Below are 14,566 nucleotides of genomic sequence, written 5' to 3' on the forward strand. Positions count from 1 at the left end.
TTATACAAAAGTTTTAAAAGACTACTCCACGTGATTCATCCACTGAGGGTTACAGTTATATTGAACTTAACTGAATCGTTCTTTTCATATTTATGAGCCTGATTAATTTCACATAACAGCATATTAATAACATGGTAACTGCATTTACAGAGATCAAAATTAAGCTTAATATGTTTTCTTTTTATTTCAACCGTGTACATGTTTGGTCCGCTGTGGTTAAAGTATTCGGAGCGTGTAATGCTCCAAGTAAACCAGATTTCACAAAAGTAAATGCGATTAAATTTAATAACGCGCAAAACTGCACGAAATAACTATACTTAACTCGAAGAAGTTTGGTGCAAGAGTGGAGTAAATTTGTGGCAGAGATATCAGACCATATCGAAAATTAATTTCACGCGATAATCTATGGGTTCTACGGCCCTACGGTTTTTCCCCCCTTGAATCCTTCGATTTATTATCTTAGGGATCCGCGCGGGTCCCACTGCGCGATTGCTCGGGTATACTAACGACAGCGGGTTGCCGTAAATCGAATCTGGTCAATCCGGCCGTGTCACGGAATATCCACCTACCCTCGGGAACTTCCCTCGGCGCTCGTCAGTCGTACATCCCCGAAGAATAATGGCAGGTTCGACTCGCGAGCCTAGAGAGAAGCTCGAGGAAGCTCGGGGGTTGCTGTCACAAAAAAAAACAAAAAAAAAAACAAATAACTACGACCGCAATATGTCGGCTCGGTTCCACGGTCACGCCACTTATTAATTGAGCAGAATCTTATGGTAGACTGTGGCGGCATAGAAAACCTCACCACCGCGTCGCATCGTGGTCGTCGGAAGAAGGGAGGCCGGGCCGGCGGAGGTGGTGGTAGATTTCTTGCCTCTACCATCTGCGTGCCAACCTACTGCCGGGCGATGCACACACCGCGATGCACACACGGACGTCGTATCGTATACGTCACGTCATGGAGGGAGGTGTACTAATTGCCGGACGTTGTCTGCGCGTTCGCTTAAGGAGTTATTAACACGGCACCGAATTCCCATCTGAGAAATTGCGGCTACCACTAGCTACCGCTATATCGATCGCTCCTTAGAGCGATCGCGCCTTCGGATGATTGAGAGATCCTACTTGTCATCGTTTCCCTTTCGAGACGAGAACTCTCGATGATAAACGATCGCCAATTACATACCGCGGAATCCTCACGTAAACGAAATGGTACATCGATGGCCGTTTATGCGCATATGTAATATTGTAAATAAACGTATTTTGTATATACAACGGACGCGGCAACATGTGATTGAGAATTTGTTGCATACGTTCGTATGCGACAAATATTATTTTACGCATCGCAACACATTCAAAACAAGATTAATGCAACATGAAATACTTTTTCTCTCTTTTTTTTTTCAAGTGATTTGTTAAAGAAACAATATTGACTAATAATGTTATTTATTAGTGGTTATTAGATTTATATAGTATGAAAATATTACAAATGTTTTCGCATTTTTTACAATCTGTTTATTTGATCGAAAGCAATAGGAAAATCCTTTCAGCTAACTCTATCTGCCCATCCATCATATACGTCGATTTCGTGCATCGTCTCGTGTTATAACAATGTCAAATACGAAAAATTCGCATGTCTATCATAACTCTATACATCTGTTGAAATATACAACAACTGTTTTCTTTTTAAAGTTATTTTTCCTATATAACATTTATTTATTATATTGTATAATAGAATGTATTGAACATATCACGAATTATTTTAAATTTTCTTCGTTTATTACATAAAACAAAAATATTTTTGTGCTCGTTTTTTATCGTTTTATTTCATTTATTTAAGCCTGTTTGTTTTAGCTGAACTTCTTGCACAGTTCATCTTTTCTCTTTTTCTCCCCAACGTGAAAAAAAGAGGAAAAACGAACCGTGCAAGAAGTTCAGCTAAAACGAACAGATCTCTTATTTCAAAGTGACACGGCACTTTGAATTAATCCCCTATTACTTTATTGGATCTAGCAATTTTAACGAACTTGAAGTTGGGGAACTTATGGAGGCGCTTCTTGCGCCGAAAGATGCATTTTCAGAGATCGTTAGTGCAGGCGGATTAACGCTCGGTTCCGTTCTGCTTACAGCGGGAAAGATCCCCCGATCCCCGGTCGTCCCATACCGTTCTCCACACTCTAATACCTTCCTCATATCAACGGCTCGTAACCAGGTTAATACAGTCCAGCTCTCGATTGCGCGATTATCACGCGAGCGAAGTCGCGGAAACGGTGCACTTTGCCGGCCCCGCAGATCCTTCCTCTTTTCTAATTTTAAAGATACATTGTTATACATTGTATAACATTTTTGTAGGAAGTTTAACGAATTATTGGGACGAAGTTTATCGATTAGAACGACTTTAGCGCAAAATTTGTCACGTTATTTTATATCGATAATTTTGGAAGGTACATTTTTATCAAATTTAGAATTTTACTTCATTATTTTATCCTCCACCTAATTTAATGTGCAATATTATCTGTCAGATATCGAGATATCGACTAAAATTAATAAGAAAAACAGGATTTTTATTAAAAGCTCGTCCAACGGTTCATTTCATTATAGCTGGAAATACTCTCCGAATTTTCATACGATGCAGTACGCGAAGAATATACGTATAATATAAATCGAGTATGTAGCGTGTAACTAATGTTTAACGCGCGTTCTTATAATTGCGCATTTCGTACATTTCTGTTGCCTCACGGAACATTATACGTTCCGTTCTGACTATGTTATAATTTTAATTGTTGCACACAAAACCGGTAATTAATATTCCTCAACGTTATTTAATTCAATCGTCAGGAATAAATTGATTCAAATATCGATTAGCCGATAGTTTAAGAAATTAATATTGATTATACTAAATAAAAATAATAATTCTGTGCAACAAGGTTGTTGACTTTCACGGCAGTTTGATACCATTGAGTGAAAAGGTAAAAGGCTCGAGTGTCCGTTACACTGAATTTCATGTCCCAACTCGCGCGAAGTATCTGTGAAACGATCGCACGCGTATTTCTCTCACGTGCAAACCGTCTCACATTCTGACTAAGTCAAGGTGTCCGCGTGATACACGCGATCGAATACGAATTTAGAAAATGGGATAGTTATTAACACTGAAGATTTGGAGAGTTTGTTATTAACACTGAAAATCTCAAAACAAACACTGGAAAAGTGAATAAGAGAAAGCGGGAAGAATATGTTAGAAAAAATATTTATACAGAGTTTCAGAGTTTTAGTCGCTTTTGCAAGGTTTACTAAAATTATGAATTTTACGCAGTTACACGAATTCTTTATCTTTACGCGAAAAACAAATGCGTGATGCATGAATATTAACGCAGGTTCGGAGGTCATCGTGGCGTATCACCGGGGACTTCCCAGGATCACGGTGCCTCTTCCATCCAGGAGGGAACGTTGCTCATTCACCATGAAGCCGATAACGCACACGGTCGGCAATCTTTTAGATATGCTGAAGACGGAGGATCGTGGCATCGATCGAGCGTGCATAACGTCGCTAGGTAAGACGTCGATACAAATCATTTCCTAAGCGGCTAATTAATAAACGAGAATTAATAATCGGATTAATAACGGAGAACCAGATAAAGACCTTGTGTGATTTTATAAAATAAAAGCCTTAATTGACTTTTCAGATGGCACCAGGATAGCTTCCAGTAACACGATAGAGTCACTTTTAGAAGAGGATTTCAAATTATTAATAAACGATAACGAATACATTGTCTCGCCGCCGTTACAAGAAAGGTGCACGACAGTGAGTTATCACATAAAGACGAATTTCCCCATCGGCTTTATGTTTCTACATTACGTACCCGAAGCGCGTAGTCGCGACGCGTAACTTGATCGACTAGAATCCGCAGCGATATTTCTTCAAGTGTAATATATTATCGGCGATATATATCGGGGTCACGCGGATTTACCTTGTCGAATCGTGCCCCCGCAAGTATCGACATGTATATGTGTCCCGCTTTTACAGGAGGATTTGCAGAAACTCGGAGACGTACAAGCGCTCGTCGCACAGTTGTACGAGGCGTTCCACGTGCGGGAGTACAGCGTCGACATGGAGAGATCGGTCGTCGCCGAGTTGGAGGATATTAGACTACAGCTGGTACCCATGGAACAGGTAAAAATATTCGTAAAAATTCGTATATACGAATTAAGCAATATACACAGAAAAAAGAAGTGTAAAATCAGTAAAATCAAGACTTTATACATTAATAGTATGAAGGAAGGAATCCCCTGAATATACCTAAAATATTATTCATTATTGGTCATTAGTCATTTAAGAGTTATTTAACAAAAGGAGATTTTATATATATATATATATATATATATATATATATATATATATATAGTATCATGTATAGACCATTTTTCTTCCAACTTTTTCTTTCTTATAAAGTAATAATTCTTTAATTGTTTTGTGAGTAAAGAACCATTAAAAAATAAATAAATTTTTAAATTATCAGAATTTTAAGAATTCGATGAATAAGAAATATATTAATTAATAACTATAATTTTCCTTTACATAAATATGTATACATACTCGGGAGTACATTCTTTTTTTCTGTGTACGCGTGCGTAATACTAAGAATAGAATTTGTGCGGATAAAATCGATTCAATTTTAAACGAGGCGCGCCGACGAATTGGCTTTCTATCGCGCGTAAATCTGATTTAAACGCGGGCACACTCCCATTGTCCGTTTTCTCTCACTGCGTCCCGCCTATATGCTTTTTATGGCTCTTCTTAATTGCCATATTCTTGAGCGTTCTAATTAACACACTCGCGTCGCGGTTCGCACACGCGACTAAACGAGCAGCGATACTTTTCTAATCCCGCCTTTGTGCGTGTCGCGCGCTCGCTGTTACGCAAACGCCGTAAGAAGAAAACTTGTCTGCGAGATGTTTCCCGCGCGCCTTTTTTTTCCCCTTACTTACGAAATAATGAGGCGGGATAAAAGATGCCGTTTCAACTTCCACGATTTTCCCCGGTACATTCATTCATCTCCGGCCTCGTTTTCTCAATTACTTTGAGAATACGACGGAAGCTAAATTATCTTACGTTAAAAGAAACTCCGGGGCGCTCGACATCAACATCAACATGAATGACGAGCTCAGGGCTTTTCACGTTCTCTTAATCGTTCTAGAAACTGCAAGAAATACAGAATGCCGCTTACAAGAAGGCGAATTTTTTTATCTGGACGTTCCTAATTATGATGTCTATCCAATTTGGGGCGTTGGCCAGATTAACCTGGTGGGAATACTCGTGGGATATAATGGAGCCCGTCACTTACTTCGTCACTTACGGCACTACTATGATGTGGTTTATTTATTACCTCGTTACTCGACAGGTTGGTTTTAGAGAATTTAAGAATGCAGACTGAATCCCATAATAAAAAACGTTGCAAATCGCCGGAAATGGATTGCATGGCGTAAACTCGATACTACGAACAATCATGATTTTTGTTCATATATCTTCACTTAGGAATACATGCTGCCGGACGTATTGAATAGACGTCATCTAATAGTGCTTCATAGAAGAGCGCGAAAGATCGGTCTCGACATCAACCTGTACAATACGTTGAAGAATCGCGCGTACGAGTTGGAGACCACGCTGAAAATTATTCGCGGCCCTTTACACGACTACAAGACTCAAAGGGAACGACAGAAACGCGCCAGATCGAGTAGCTCCAGTAGCTCAAGATCGCCGAGTTCCTCGCCTAGCCCTAGTCCTAGTCCCGAAAGAGACGTTCCTAGAGTTATATCCGACTCGAGCATCCCGAGGAAGTATGCCGAAGAGTATAAAATTTAATTAAGGTGTTCAACGAAATGGTGCGCATGACGGAGCTCCGGAATATAACGGAGTCAACGATTACCGATTGCTTTTAAAAATCGATGTTATCTTCTTCCAACGAAGTACATCTCAGAAGAAAGACTTCCTCCCCTCCCCCCCTCTCGAGTATGAAAGCGACGCACTCAGGGTAATTTTCAAGTTCGCAAAGTCGATGCTGAATGATCGAGATTTGCGAGACTGAAATGGAGATATAATTTATTTTTGTGTTTGTGTGCGTTTTATGTGAAGGAACCCGCATAGTGGTTATCTCAGATCTCGAGTCAGTCTTCCAAGTAGTATCGGCGGCAACCAACTTTCGTCACGCGCAATATGCATCTCATAGGCGTTAAAGTGTCTCGCGGATTATCGAATGCTCAATGCTGTCGACGTTTGGAAGACGTTACAGAAAGATATATAGGAGAGAAAGAGAGTACACCGAGCGTCATAAATATTTTAACAGTCACTAGATGAGCACCTCCAACTAGTCAAACTGCTGCGAAAAATAACATATTTCACAAAGAAAATTTTATAAGGGTTTTATAATAAAAAATACGTATTTTATTTGAGGTCTGACGATCAAAACGATCACGTATGATTGAGGTATTACGATCAAAATTACGTCGAACGTTTTGTATTTTGACGCTCTTTCCGAAAGTGTTCCTGAAAAACGCGTATCTGGTAAATGTTTATGACACTTGCGTGTACGTGTACTATTTTGATTAACTCATTGTTGCGTTTAGTGTAATCGGAAAGTTACATCCTGAGAGATATCAACGGATTATTGTTATTTATAGATTACCTTATCACTTTACCGATCTTAGCACTAATTCAACTGTTGTCTCTCTCATGCTCGGCCGAATTATATTATAATAAATCTTGAATGCTGTAATTCGAAACATGACAAATCATAGCTTTTGCGCACTGGTGCAGACTAAAATACTATTGAACTTAAATGTAAAAATATAAGCGCCTTGACCGATGAAAATTTGGCAGAGAATATATGTATTCCAGATATATCCCATACCTGCTATGCCGTCCGTTAAGATATTCCTGAGATCATTTTGAAACGAAAATCCTAATATCAAAATGCCAAGGTTCTAATAATTTTTAAATAAGAAGTGTTCAAAGTTGACTAATCGAATTGCACAATATTTATTTGCAACGTGACAATTGCACTATTCTCGAAATATGATATAAAAAATGCGCTTGAAAACACCTTTTAAATCACTACTGTGCAATGTGACATAATTGAGCGCGCGAATTTCTTTGGACAATTTGATTGGTCAACATAAACATTTGAACATTTTTCAGTTAAATCTATTATAGCCTCGACATTTTATCTCAGAAATATCATTAATGGAATCATTAATGGATGGTACGGCATGTCTGAGACACCCTGTATTGAATAGATTAGTAAGATGTTTAGTGCAGAATATATATTTTAAATATGTATTTTAAATACGTTGTATATTTTTAACTATATATTTAATATAATATATTGAAACATGTATTAAATATATATTTAAAATATTTTGTGCATCTCACTGATCTATTCGATTATGTATTCGATTATGCATTATTCGATTATGCATATATGCTTTTATGTTAACTCGTGCACGGAAGTCTTTACTATGCATCAGTACGCATCGATACATCCAATCGAATTCAATTACAAGTCACAAATAGTAGTTTAGAAATTGACTCACAAGTATTTGTTTTGTCATTACGATGCCTCGCGAAAACTGTAAGATTCTACGAAACGGTAAAGTGTTAAGCCGTATTAAATGTAAATCACATTTACGATTATGTATATAGTATATAAATTAAATTATGTACATAAAACAAAAAGTATTAGTAAGAATTGTACAATATTAAAAATTGCAATTACCTACAACTGCAAATCGCAAATTATAGGTTGCAAAATAAAAGTATGTAATTTAGTTGTATCTTTTAACATTGCGATTGTATGATTTATATTAAAAACTTCTATATACGTTTTATAAAATAAGCGAACACAAGATTTTCATCCTGAAAATATTAAAAAGAATCGTTCTGATAATTGAAAACTGTATGAAATTCGACGCGTATTTAATGAATTTACTAGTCATTTTGCATAATCTTTTAAAACGATGCTATTGATTGTTCGCAAAGTGATATTATGATATACATCGACGTAGACGTTATTGTACATACCTATATAGTTTTTCATAAATTCAACGAAATTTCATACGCCATAACTTTCACACTATCATAAATATAGTATCAATACATAACATTATTGTCCTTTCCCCCATTGTTCTACATTTGAATTCTATATCGACATAGAGAAGACTCCATCCAAAGAGGAAATGTTAGTGATCTGAAGATATAGAAGGTAGATTCTACAATGCATTCGTTTACTCGCTCTCGTTACCTCACGATATTAATGCACCTTACAAAAATATTTAACGTTCCTTCAAAACTTTGAAAAATTTCTAGTTCTTAAATAATCAAACTCTCTATATCATAGAAAATCGTCAATATATGACCAGAGAAATACAAAGCACCTACTATTTAGCATTATTAATTACTAGCTTTTAATAGAGGCAACGTAAATAATGCTACTGTTACCATTATGCTTTTCTAGGCGGTTTTCACGAAAGTACCATAATGTAAGAATTCATATGTAGATCACATTTTTAAACTATGGGAACTTCTTCTCGCTTTCATAATTTATCCGTCCGCTGAAGTAGTTGAATCCAGCTGTGTTTTTCTTGTATCAATCTTAACAATTTAAAAAGAAAAAGATAATTCAATAGATTCGTGTTCTAATGACGGCTTGTGTTTTGAATTAATACAAGATCTCTATAAATAATCTAGCTCGCCAAGATTTCAGCTAAATTTGTAACTCTACAATCTTTCATCGAAATAAGTTGAAATATATTTATTAGGATTAAACTATTCTGTGAGAACATCTCTTATCTCTTGCAAAATCTTATTTTTTGTTTCCAAAAATAATATTTACGTAACGGCGTATATTATTTAAAAATTATATATATTAACAACATAAATAGGAAAAAATACATTAATACCGTCTTTCTCTCGAACGTAGATAATACACGATCCGAAATTAGGAGCATTAGAGATAAAGTAAAATTATACTACTACTTACGTTAGAGGCCAACGCTTTTTACGAACAAGAAACGAACCATAAGAAAACACATTTACGTGTAGAGCCTTCTCATCTTCTCCTTAATAAGTTCATCCCACTTCTCGTATACGAATTTACGTTTCATACGATGAGCTAAAGATTTATGAGTTGTAGCGGATAAGATGCATAATTATCTAGACTCTAGACTAGAGTAACACGAATGAAAGTATCACTTTCCTATCTCCGATCGTCAACGCGCAGTTATCTTCCTCAAATATTTTGTACTATTCCTAGGGGAACATTATATGTATAGACGACTTTTGTACATATTATAAATATATTCGTATATACGTATGTACACGCACATGTACATCACGCAAACGATGTTCACGCACGCGTAATTTTTGCGAGCGATATTGCCTTAGCGCATCTTTCCCGCAAGCTTATCGCCTAATTCTCGATTGATCACATACATAATCAAAGCTGGCTACTGTATAAGACTATACTGTACATCTACGTACACGTACAAAAGAATCACTCCTGGAACCTGATCTGTAGATGTTAAAGGAAAAGGAGAGAATCTCTGTTTGTGAAACATCCATAGTAATATCGGCAAACCTCGATGCCGATCACTTCGCCTCGTTAGATCGCGCAAAGAAACGATCGAGCACCAAATCTCATTTCGCAGAAATATTCATTCATAGATCATTTTGCGATCTATATTTTTTATCGGTGTATATCGTTTTCACGTTCCGAATCGTGCGAGATTTGGGCGAATTTAATTTAAGGTCGGATTTCGAGCGTATATATAAAATGAGATTGTTAGATCTGTAAAGTGTTGCGTTACCGCAGGCACAAATTTTATTTTTAAGCATGCGAATCTCGGGGAGAGTCACACTTTGTGTCACGTCGACAGTACGCCCGATAACAAGCGCACCTACAAATGTTTTTATTTGTATAACTCTTACGTATACACACTGTCTACAGTCGATACATGAGTGTTTATTCAAGCGGAGATGTGCTGTGATTTACGTCCAATGTACTTACTTCCGTATGAAGGAAGAGAATCGGAAATAAAATAGGAATACAAATATGCGTGATATCAAATTGAAACACAATCCTTATAAACAAAACAATCCTTATACTTACACATTTAGATATCCCTATACCCGTCATATAGCTTTGCAAATTTCTTGTATAATGCAAATTAATACTCTGCCAATTTCCTGTTTTTACCTTAATAATAATTATTATTATATATATAAATTAATTAGAATTTATAATTAATTTATATGATATACACAATATTATTATTATTATTAAATATATATTATAATTACAATATATTTTAATTATAATTATTTATTATTATTATATATTATAATAATAATTAAATATTACATATTGTAATTATAATTAATTTCGAGCTCCTTCCATATCTTCCTTCTTTGTTCTCAACTTACTTCCTCTCCTCTCCATTTTTCAACCAAAAATGTTACCTTATCATCACCATTCTCCTATATACCTTCCCTATTCCATACTCTCTTCCTTTGTTCCTTTCGCATTTATTATCCAATTAATATACACGAATCGTTTCTCTTGACGTGACACTCCGCTGGTTCTCAGGTATTATTTCAAATATAATTATATATTTTTTTTTATTTTTCGTTTAGTTAAAACATAAGGTATTCTTTTTGACACAATAACATATAAGGCTGATTCATATAATATTTCCAAAATTTTAAGTTATGTAATTATTTCCGTGACTATGTAACGAGGAATATATTAATACTTACTGATTAACTAATTTTGCAAAATTCTGACTCCTTTTAACTTGGACTTTCAAATGTTAACTCAAAATTCTGACCATTAATTTGGTCTGAAATCTCTCATAGCATGGATATCACACCATCATTACAATCAGAATTATGAGAACGATATAATCATCCTTTCCGACACTAAAGGAGGCTCTCAACAGAGTCACATACCACACATGTAATCAATCGGCTTTAATTATAATGCGGAGACATTAATTTAAGTTTTTCCGTTGAAATCCAACAATTAAGTATGCGTTATGCGTTTTACCGTTTGAATAATTCTCATCCTTATATTGCGCATTGAAGATTAGTCGTGTTAAAGGTCGAAATGTTTATTTTTTATTGTTAGTAATTTATAATACATCATCTAAACACGTATACCTATTATAGCTTTGTTCGCTAGCCCTATTCTCTTATATTATGTTTTGAATTATGCAAACTTGGTAATGTTTATTATTACACATTTGATAATTTAGTTTTGTATGGATAACAATAAATTTATTCAAATAAATGGATAATTAACTAGATTTTTAATATTGAAATTGACAAGTAACAAGAAAAAATGGGCTTGTTGAGCCATCTTCAGCGCGATGGTGATAGATAAATTAAATAATCTCGCTCTCTAACGGCCAAAGTAAGCATCATAAATTTAATTACTATATATATTCCTGATAAAAATATTTTGCAGAAAGTACCGTAAAATTGATGAAAAATAAAATAAAAGTTATTAAAAAATTACTGAATATGTTCCAAAATAAATCATAATTTTCTTAATAAAATGTAATATAATATTGTGAAAGATAAGGAAAGTTAAATTATGCTGAAAAAAGTAATAACAAATTTTTTAAAATATTAGCTATTATATATATATATATATATATATATATATATATGAAATTCACAGAATTTAAGTATAAACTGAATATTTTTACTGAAATATTGATGTAATAATAATTCAATAAAATGTCAATTGAAAGAGAATTTCAAATACATTTCAGTAAAATTACATTATATTTTTAGTAAAATATTTCCATTAAGTATGTTATATTGTTATATTATTTTATTATTCTTTAAAATGATATACTCCAAGCAAGTATTATATTACTACAAAAGATATACTTGTTATGTTTAATTATAAATTATTATATAATCGTACGTTTTCCAGACTCTTTTAATTAATTCAAAAATTTACATAAAAATATTACTAGAAGGAAGCGCATTCGATCGCAGAAAGATTGCAACGCTTTCTCTTTCGTTGGATTTTAAAATGCATAAAAATGACAAGGGTAACCTCGCGATCTTTCCGCGTTCCGGTACTCGCTGATTCTCAATTGTGACTTGGCGACTTCTCACCAGTTTCTAGGGAAATTCTTACGGTCCACTCCGGCTCCGGTAGAGATAGATTTACATACGTCATTTTTGGCGGCAATTGGCGCCATTAGCCGCCTAACCTGGCGAAGATGATCGTGCCGATCAAAAGGTAAAGTATATCCTTGTTGCACGCTTATTTATACGTCAATTATAGATTCTGTTTATTATAAAACACGAAGAAATTTTCTCTATGTCAAATAAATCTCAGCGATGATCTTTTAGAGACGGATACGTAGATACTTGGGCCATCGTAGATCTTCAGGGCGATCTAAAATTCGAAAGGATCGATAATCCAGACGATCAGTTAATCGGCGATCTTCACTTCACAAAAGCTGGAGTACCTATTTTAATTATCGGAATTCACGTGTTGCACGGGAAGGAAATAACGCTCGACAAGCCGCTGATTGTATTGGAGAGGCATCGTAATACGAGAGATGAGGCGATCGAGGGGGAGGCTGCGGCGAAGACAGAATACTTTGTAAAGGCTATCGTGAAGAAGAAACTCCTGTTTAAGTCACGGCCGAAGCCTATAGTCACCAATGTGCCGAAACCATGTTAACGTACCAGGCTTGTAATATTATCTGCGCTCGCATACTGCCATATATAAGAAATAAAACGTTCTCGTTTTATTAGTTGAATTAAATTAATGTTTAATAATACAAGGTTATAATATACATTTTAGATTCACTCGTCACTTCAGTCCTTCATCTCGCCTTCTTCATCTGACTCCTCCACCCCTCTTATGTACATAACATTGTTACACCTGATGAGCACCTCGCCGAGGTTTCCCGTGCAATTGCCGTCTATGTGCTCCTCGGTGTTTGCCAGCTGCAGATTCATGTATCCGTCAACCGAGACGAGATAACCTCTGTACTCGTGGCCCCACTTTAACTTTACCATGACCGGTTTCCCAGTCAGACCATTTAGGAATGGCTTGGGGTTTATTGGCATCGTCGCAGCCATGGTGTAAATATGTAGTCTGTAAAAAAAATGTATAAAATTAATAAAATATGTATGTTGTTCAAAAATTAAGTATTTGTAACGCGATAATCTGAGATGTTAAATCGTTGAATTTTGTACGTTTATGCGAACAGCATCTTTCAGCACATGCCGGTTAATGATGTTAAAGTAAATAAATATACCTATATAACAATGAGACAATAGTATTTCTCGTGGAATATTTCAATAAGAGCGTATATTATGTCGCAAATAAAATACATATAACTTTACTTACTTGCTAAATGAAGCGTAAATAAAAAAATTCTTTGCGCACACCGTGCCTTAACCTCCAATTCACGAAAGTATCGTGCGTTGCGTGACTAGTGCGTGTGGGGACTGGGGTGGTGTGGGGGACGCCTAGGACTAGGAATCCTTTTAATGAGAGATAGGACACCGAGGCTGTAGGTTGCGCCTTGCGCAACGGTGGAGACCTCTGTCGGGTTGGGTTAGCTGCGAGCAAGCTGTGAGTCCGTATTTTATTATTTATTGTACATTTTTAAGAGCAAAAATGCAAAATCGGGCTCTGTAGCTGACTGCATTATTATATAAAGAATATATAAAAAAAAAGTCACGAATCTATGTAACTTATTTTATGAGAAATCCTGTTATTACGAATCCGTAATTCGTAATAACAAGATTTCTCATAAAATAAGTTACATATTCTACGTTTACGCGAGCGTTCTTACGATATATCACTCGTTTACGCGAAGTAAATTATCGTAAGTTACTACAAAATCCCGTTTACGCGAATAAGGAATTATCGTAAGTTACTACAGAAGTAACGCTCACGTAAACGTAGTAATAGATTCGTGAATTTTTTTTCCGCGTTTCCGCGTTTTCGCGCTCCATGTAATGGCACCCTAAAGGCCATTGCACGTAACAAAGTTTTAGTCATGATCGTAAGGCCATAAGAAAATAGACCAGTCACACTCGATTATTTCTCGAGCTCGAAGAGAATAATCGACTGTGATTGGTCTATTTTCTTACGGCCTTACGATTATGACTAAAACTTTGGTACGTGCAATGGCCTTAAAGCCCCTTGCACAATAGGCGATAGCGATAGCGATAGCGACAACGACAAGGTTGCCGACAAAGCTATACCTTTGTCGGCAACTTTATTGCTGTCGCTAATTATGATTCGTTAATTAATTAGACATACATACAATCTGCTCTTTCCTCTCTTGAGCTGTGACATAGCTGCTTGAAACAATGTTTATTCTAGTTCAGACGATAGCCATCGCTTATTTTAAATAAGAAAGTTATTGGTTTTTACGTTTCTGATATCTAGAACAGCTAGAATCATTTACTTCGTCTCTCATTTACGTCTTTTATTGATCAGGATATAACATAGAAAAGAACATTTTTCTTACTTAA

The 14,566-nt window shown here is 35.6% G+C and overlaps 4 protein-coding genes across 8 annotated transcripts in view; 2 read left to right on the forward strand and 2 right to left on the reverse strand.

Annotated features, from left to right (window-relative positions):
- The window catches only part of LOC112457622 (protein javelin), a 28,963-nt gene extending 28,213 nt beyond the window's left edge, over positions 1-750 (reverse strand). The window contains exon 1 of one of the 2 annotated variants that reach the window (XM_025020786.1): positions 570-750. The gene's annotated coding sequence lies outside the window, so the exon portion shown is untranslated. The remainder of the gene's footprint in view (positions 1-569) is intronic. The other variant, XM_025020785.1, reaches the window with a different exon arrangement.
- Positions 1-10,100, forward strand: part of LOC112457623 (calcium uniporter protein, mitochondrial) — a 60,688-nt gene extending 50,588 nt beyond the window's left edge. The window contains exons 3-7 of the mRNA XM_025020787.1: positions 3,369-3,545; positions 3,678-3,796; positions 4,019-4,165; positions 5,190-5,393; positions 5,528-10,100. Of these exons, the coding sequence (XP_024876555.1) occupies positions 3,369-3,545; positions 3,678-3,796; positions 4,019-4,165; positions 5,190-5,393; positions 5,528-5,854 (974 nt within the window). The 3' untranslated portion in view covers positions 5,855-10,100. The remainder of the gene's footprint in view (positions 1-3,368; positions 3,546-3,677; positions 3,797-4,018; positions 4,166-5,189; positions 5,394-5,527) is intronic.
- A 1,854-nt stretch (positions 10,101-11,954) lies between these two features.
- LOC112457627 (chromosome transmission fidelity protein 8 homolog) lies at positions 11,955-12,967 on the forward strand. 3 transcript variants are annotated; one of them, XM_025020798.1, is made up of 3 exons: positions 11,955-12,302; positions 12,416-12,764; positions 12,876-12,967. In XM_025020798.1, exons 1-2 carry the CDS (start codon positions 12,283-12,285, stop codon positions 12,750-12,752), a joined length of 357 nt encoding a protein of 118 aa, XP_024876566.1. In that variant the 5' UTR covers positions 11,955-12,282; the 3' UTR covers positions 12,753-12,764; positions 12,876-12,967. The 3 variants fall into 3 exon arrangements, with proteins under 3 accessions (XP_024876566.1, XP_024876565.1, XP_024876567.1); XM_025020797.1 differs by having other exon boundaries at positions 12,416-12,760; positions 12,876-12,961; XM_025020799.1 differs by having other exon boundaries at positions 12,416-12,753; positions 12,876-12,961.
- Positions 12,771-13,521, reverse strand: LOC112457628 (small nuclear ribonucleoprotein F). 2 transcript variants are annotated; one of them, XM_025020801.1, is made up of 3 exons: positions 13,428-13,521; positions 12,869-13,172; positions 12,771-12,787 (listed from the first exon to the last, which is right to left on the reverse strand). In XM_025020801.1, the coding sequence occupies exon 2, from the start codon at positions 13,154-13,156 to the stop codon at positions 12,890-12,892; it is 267 nt and encodes an 88-aa protein (XP_024876569.1). In that variant the 5' UTR covers positions 13,157-13,172; positions 13,428-13,521; the 3' UTR covers positions 12,771-12,787; positions 12,869-12,889. The 2 variants fall into 2 exon arrangements, with proteins under 2 accessions (XP_024876569.1, XP_024876568.1); XM_025020800.1 differs by lacking the exon at positions 12,771-12,787 and having other exon boundaries at positions 12,818-13,172.
- Between the last annotated feature and the right edge of the window lie 1,045 nt (positions 13,522-14,566).

This window comes from Temnothorax curvispinosus, unplaced genomic scaffold (assembly GCF_003070985.1).
Source record: "Temnothorax curvispinosus isolate PA1 unplaced genomic scaffold, ASM307098v1 QBEX01008001.1, whole genome shotgun sequence".
In the NCBI taxonomy this organism is placed as follows: Eukaryota; Metazoa; Arthropoda; class Insecta; order Hymenoptera; family Formicidae; genus Temnothorax; species Temnothorax curvispinosus.

Excerpts from the sequence above, each read along its gene's own strand:
- LOC112457628 (XM_025020801.1), bottom strand. The coding sequence starts at position 13,156 with ATGGCTGCGACGATGCCAATAAACCCCAAGCCATTCCTAAATGGTCTG.
- LOC112457627 (XM_025020798.1), top strand. The coding sequence starts at position 12,283 with ATGATCGTGCCGATCAAAAG. Across the intron at positions 12,303-12,415 it reads ATGATCGTGCCGATCAAAAG|AGACGGATACGTAGATACTT; the intron begins GTAAAGTATATC and ends ATGATCTTTTAG.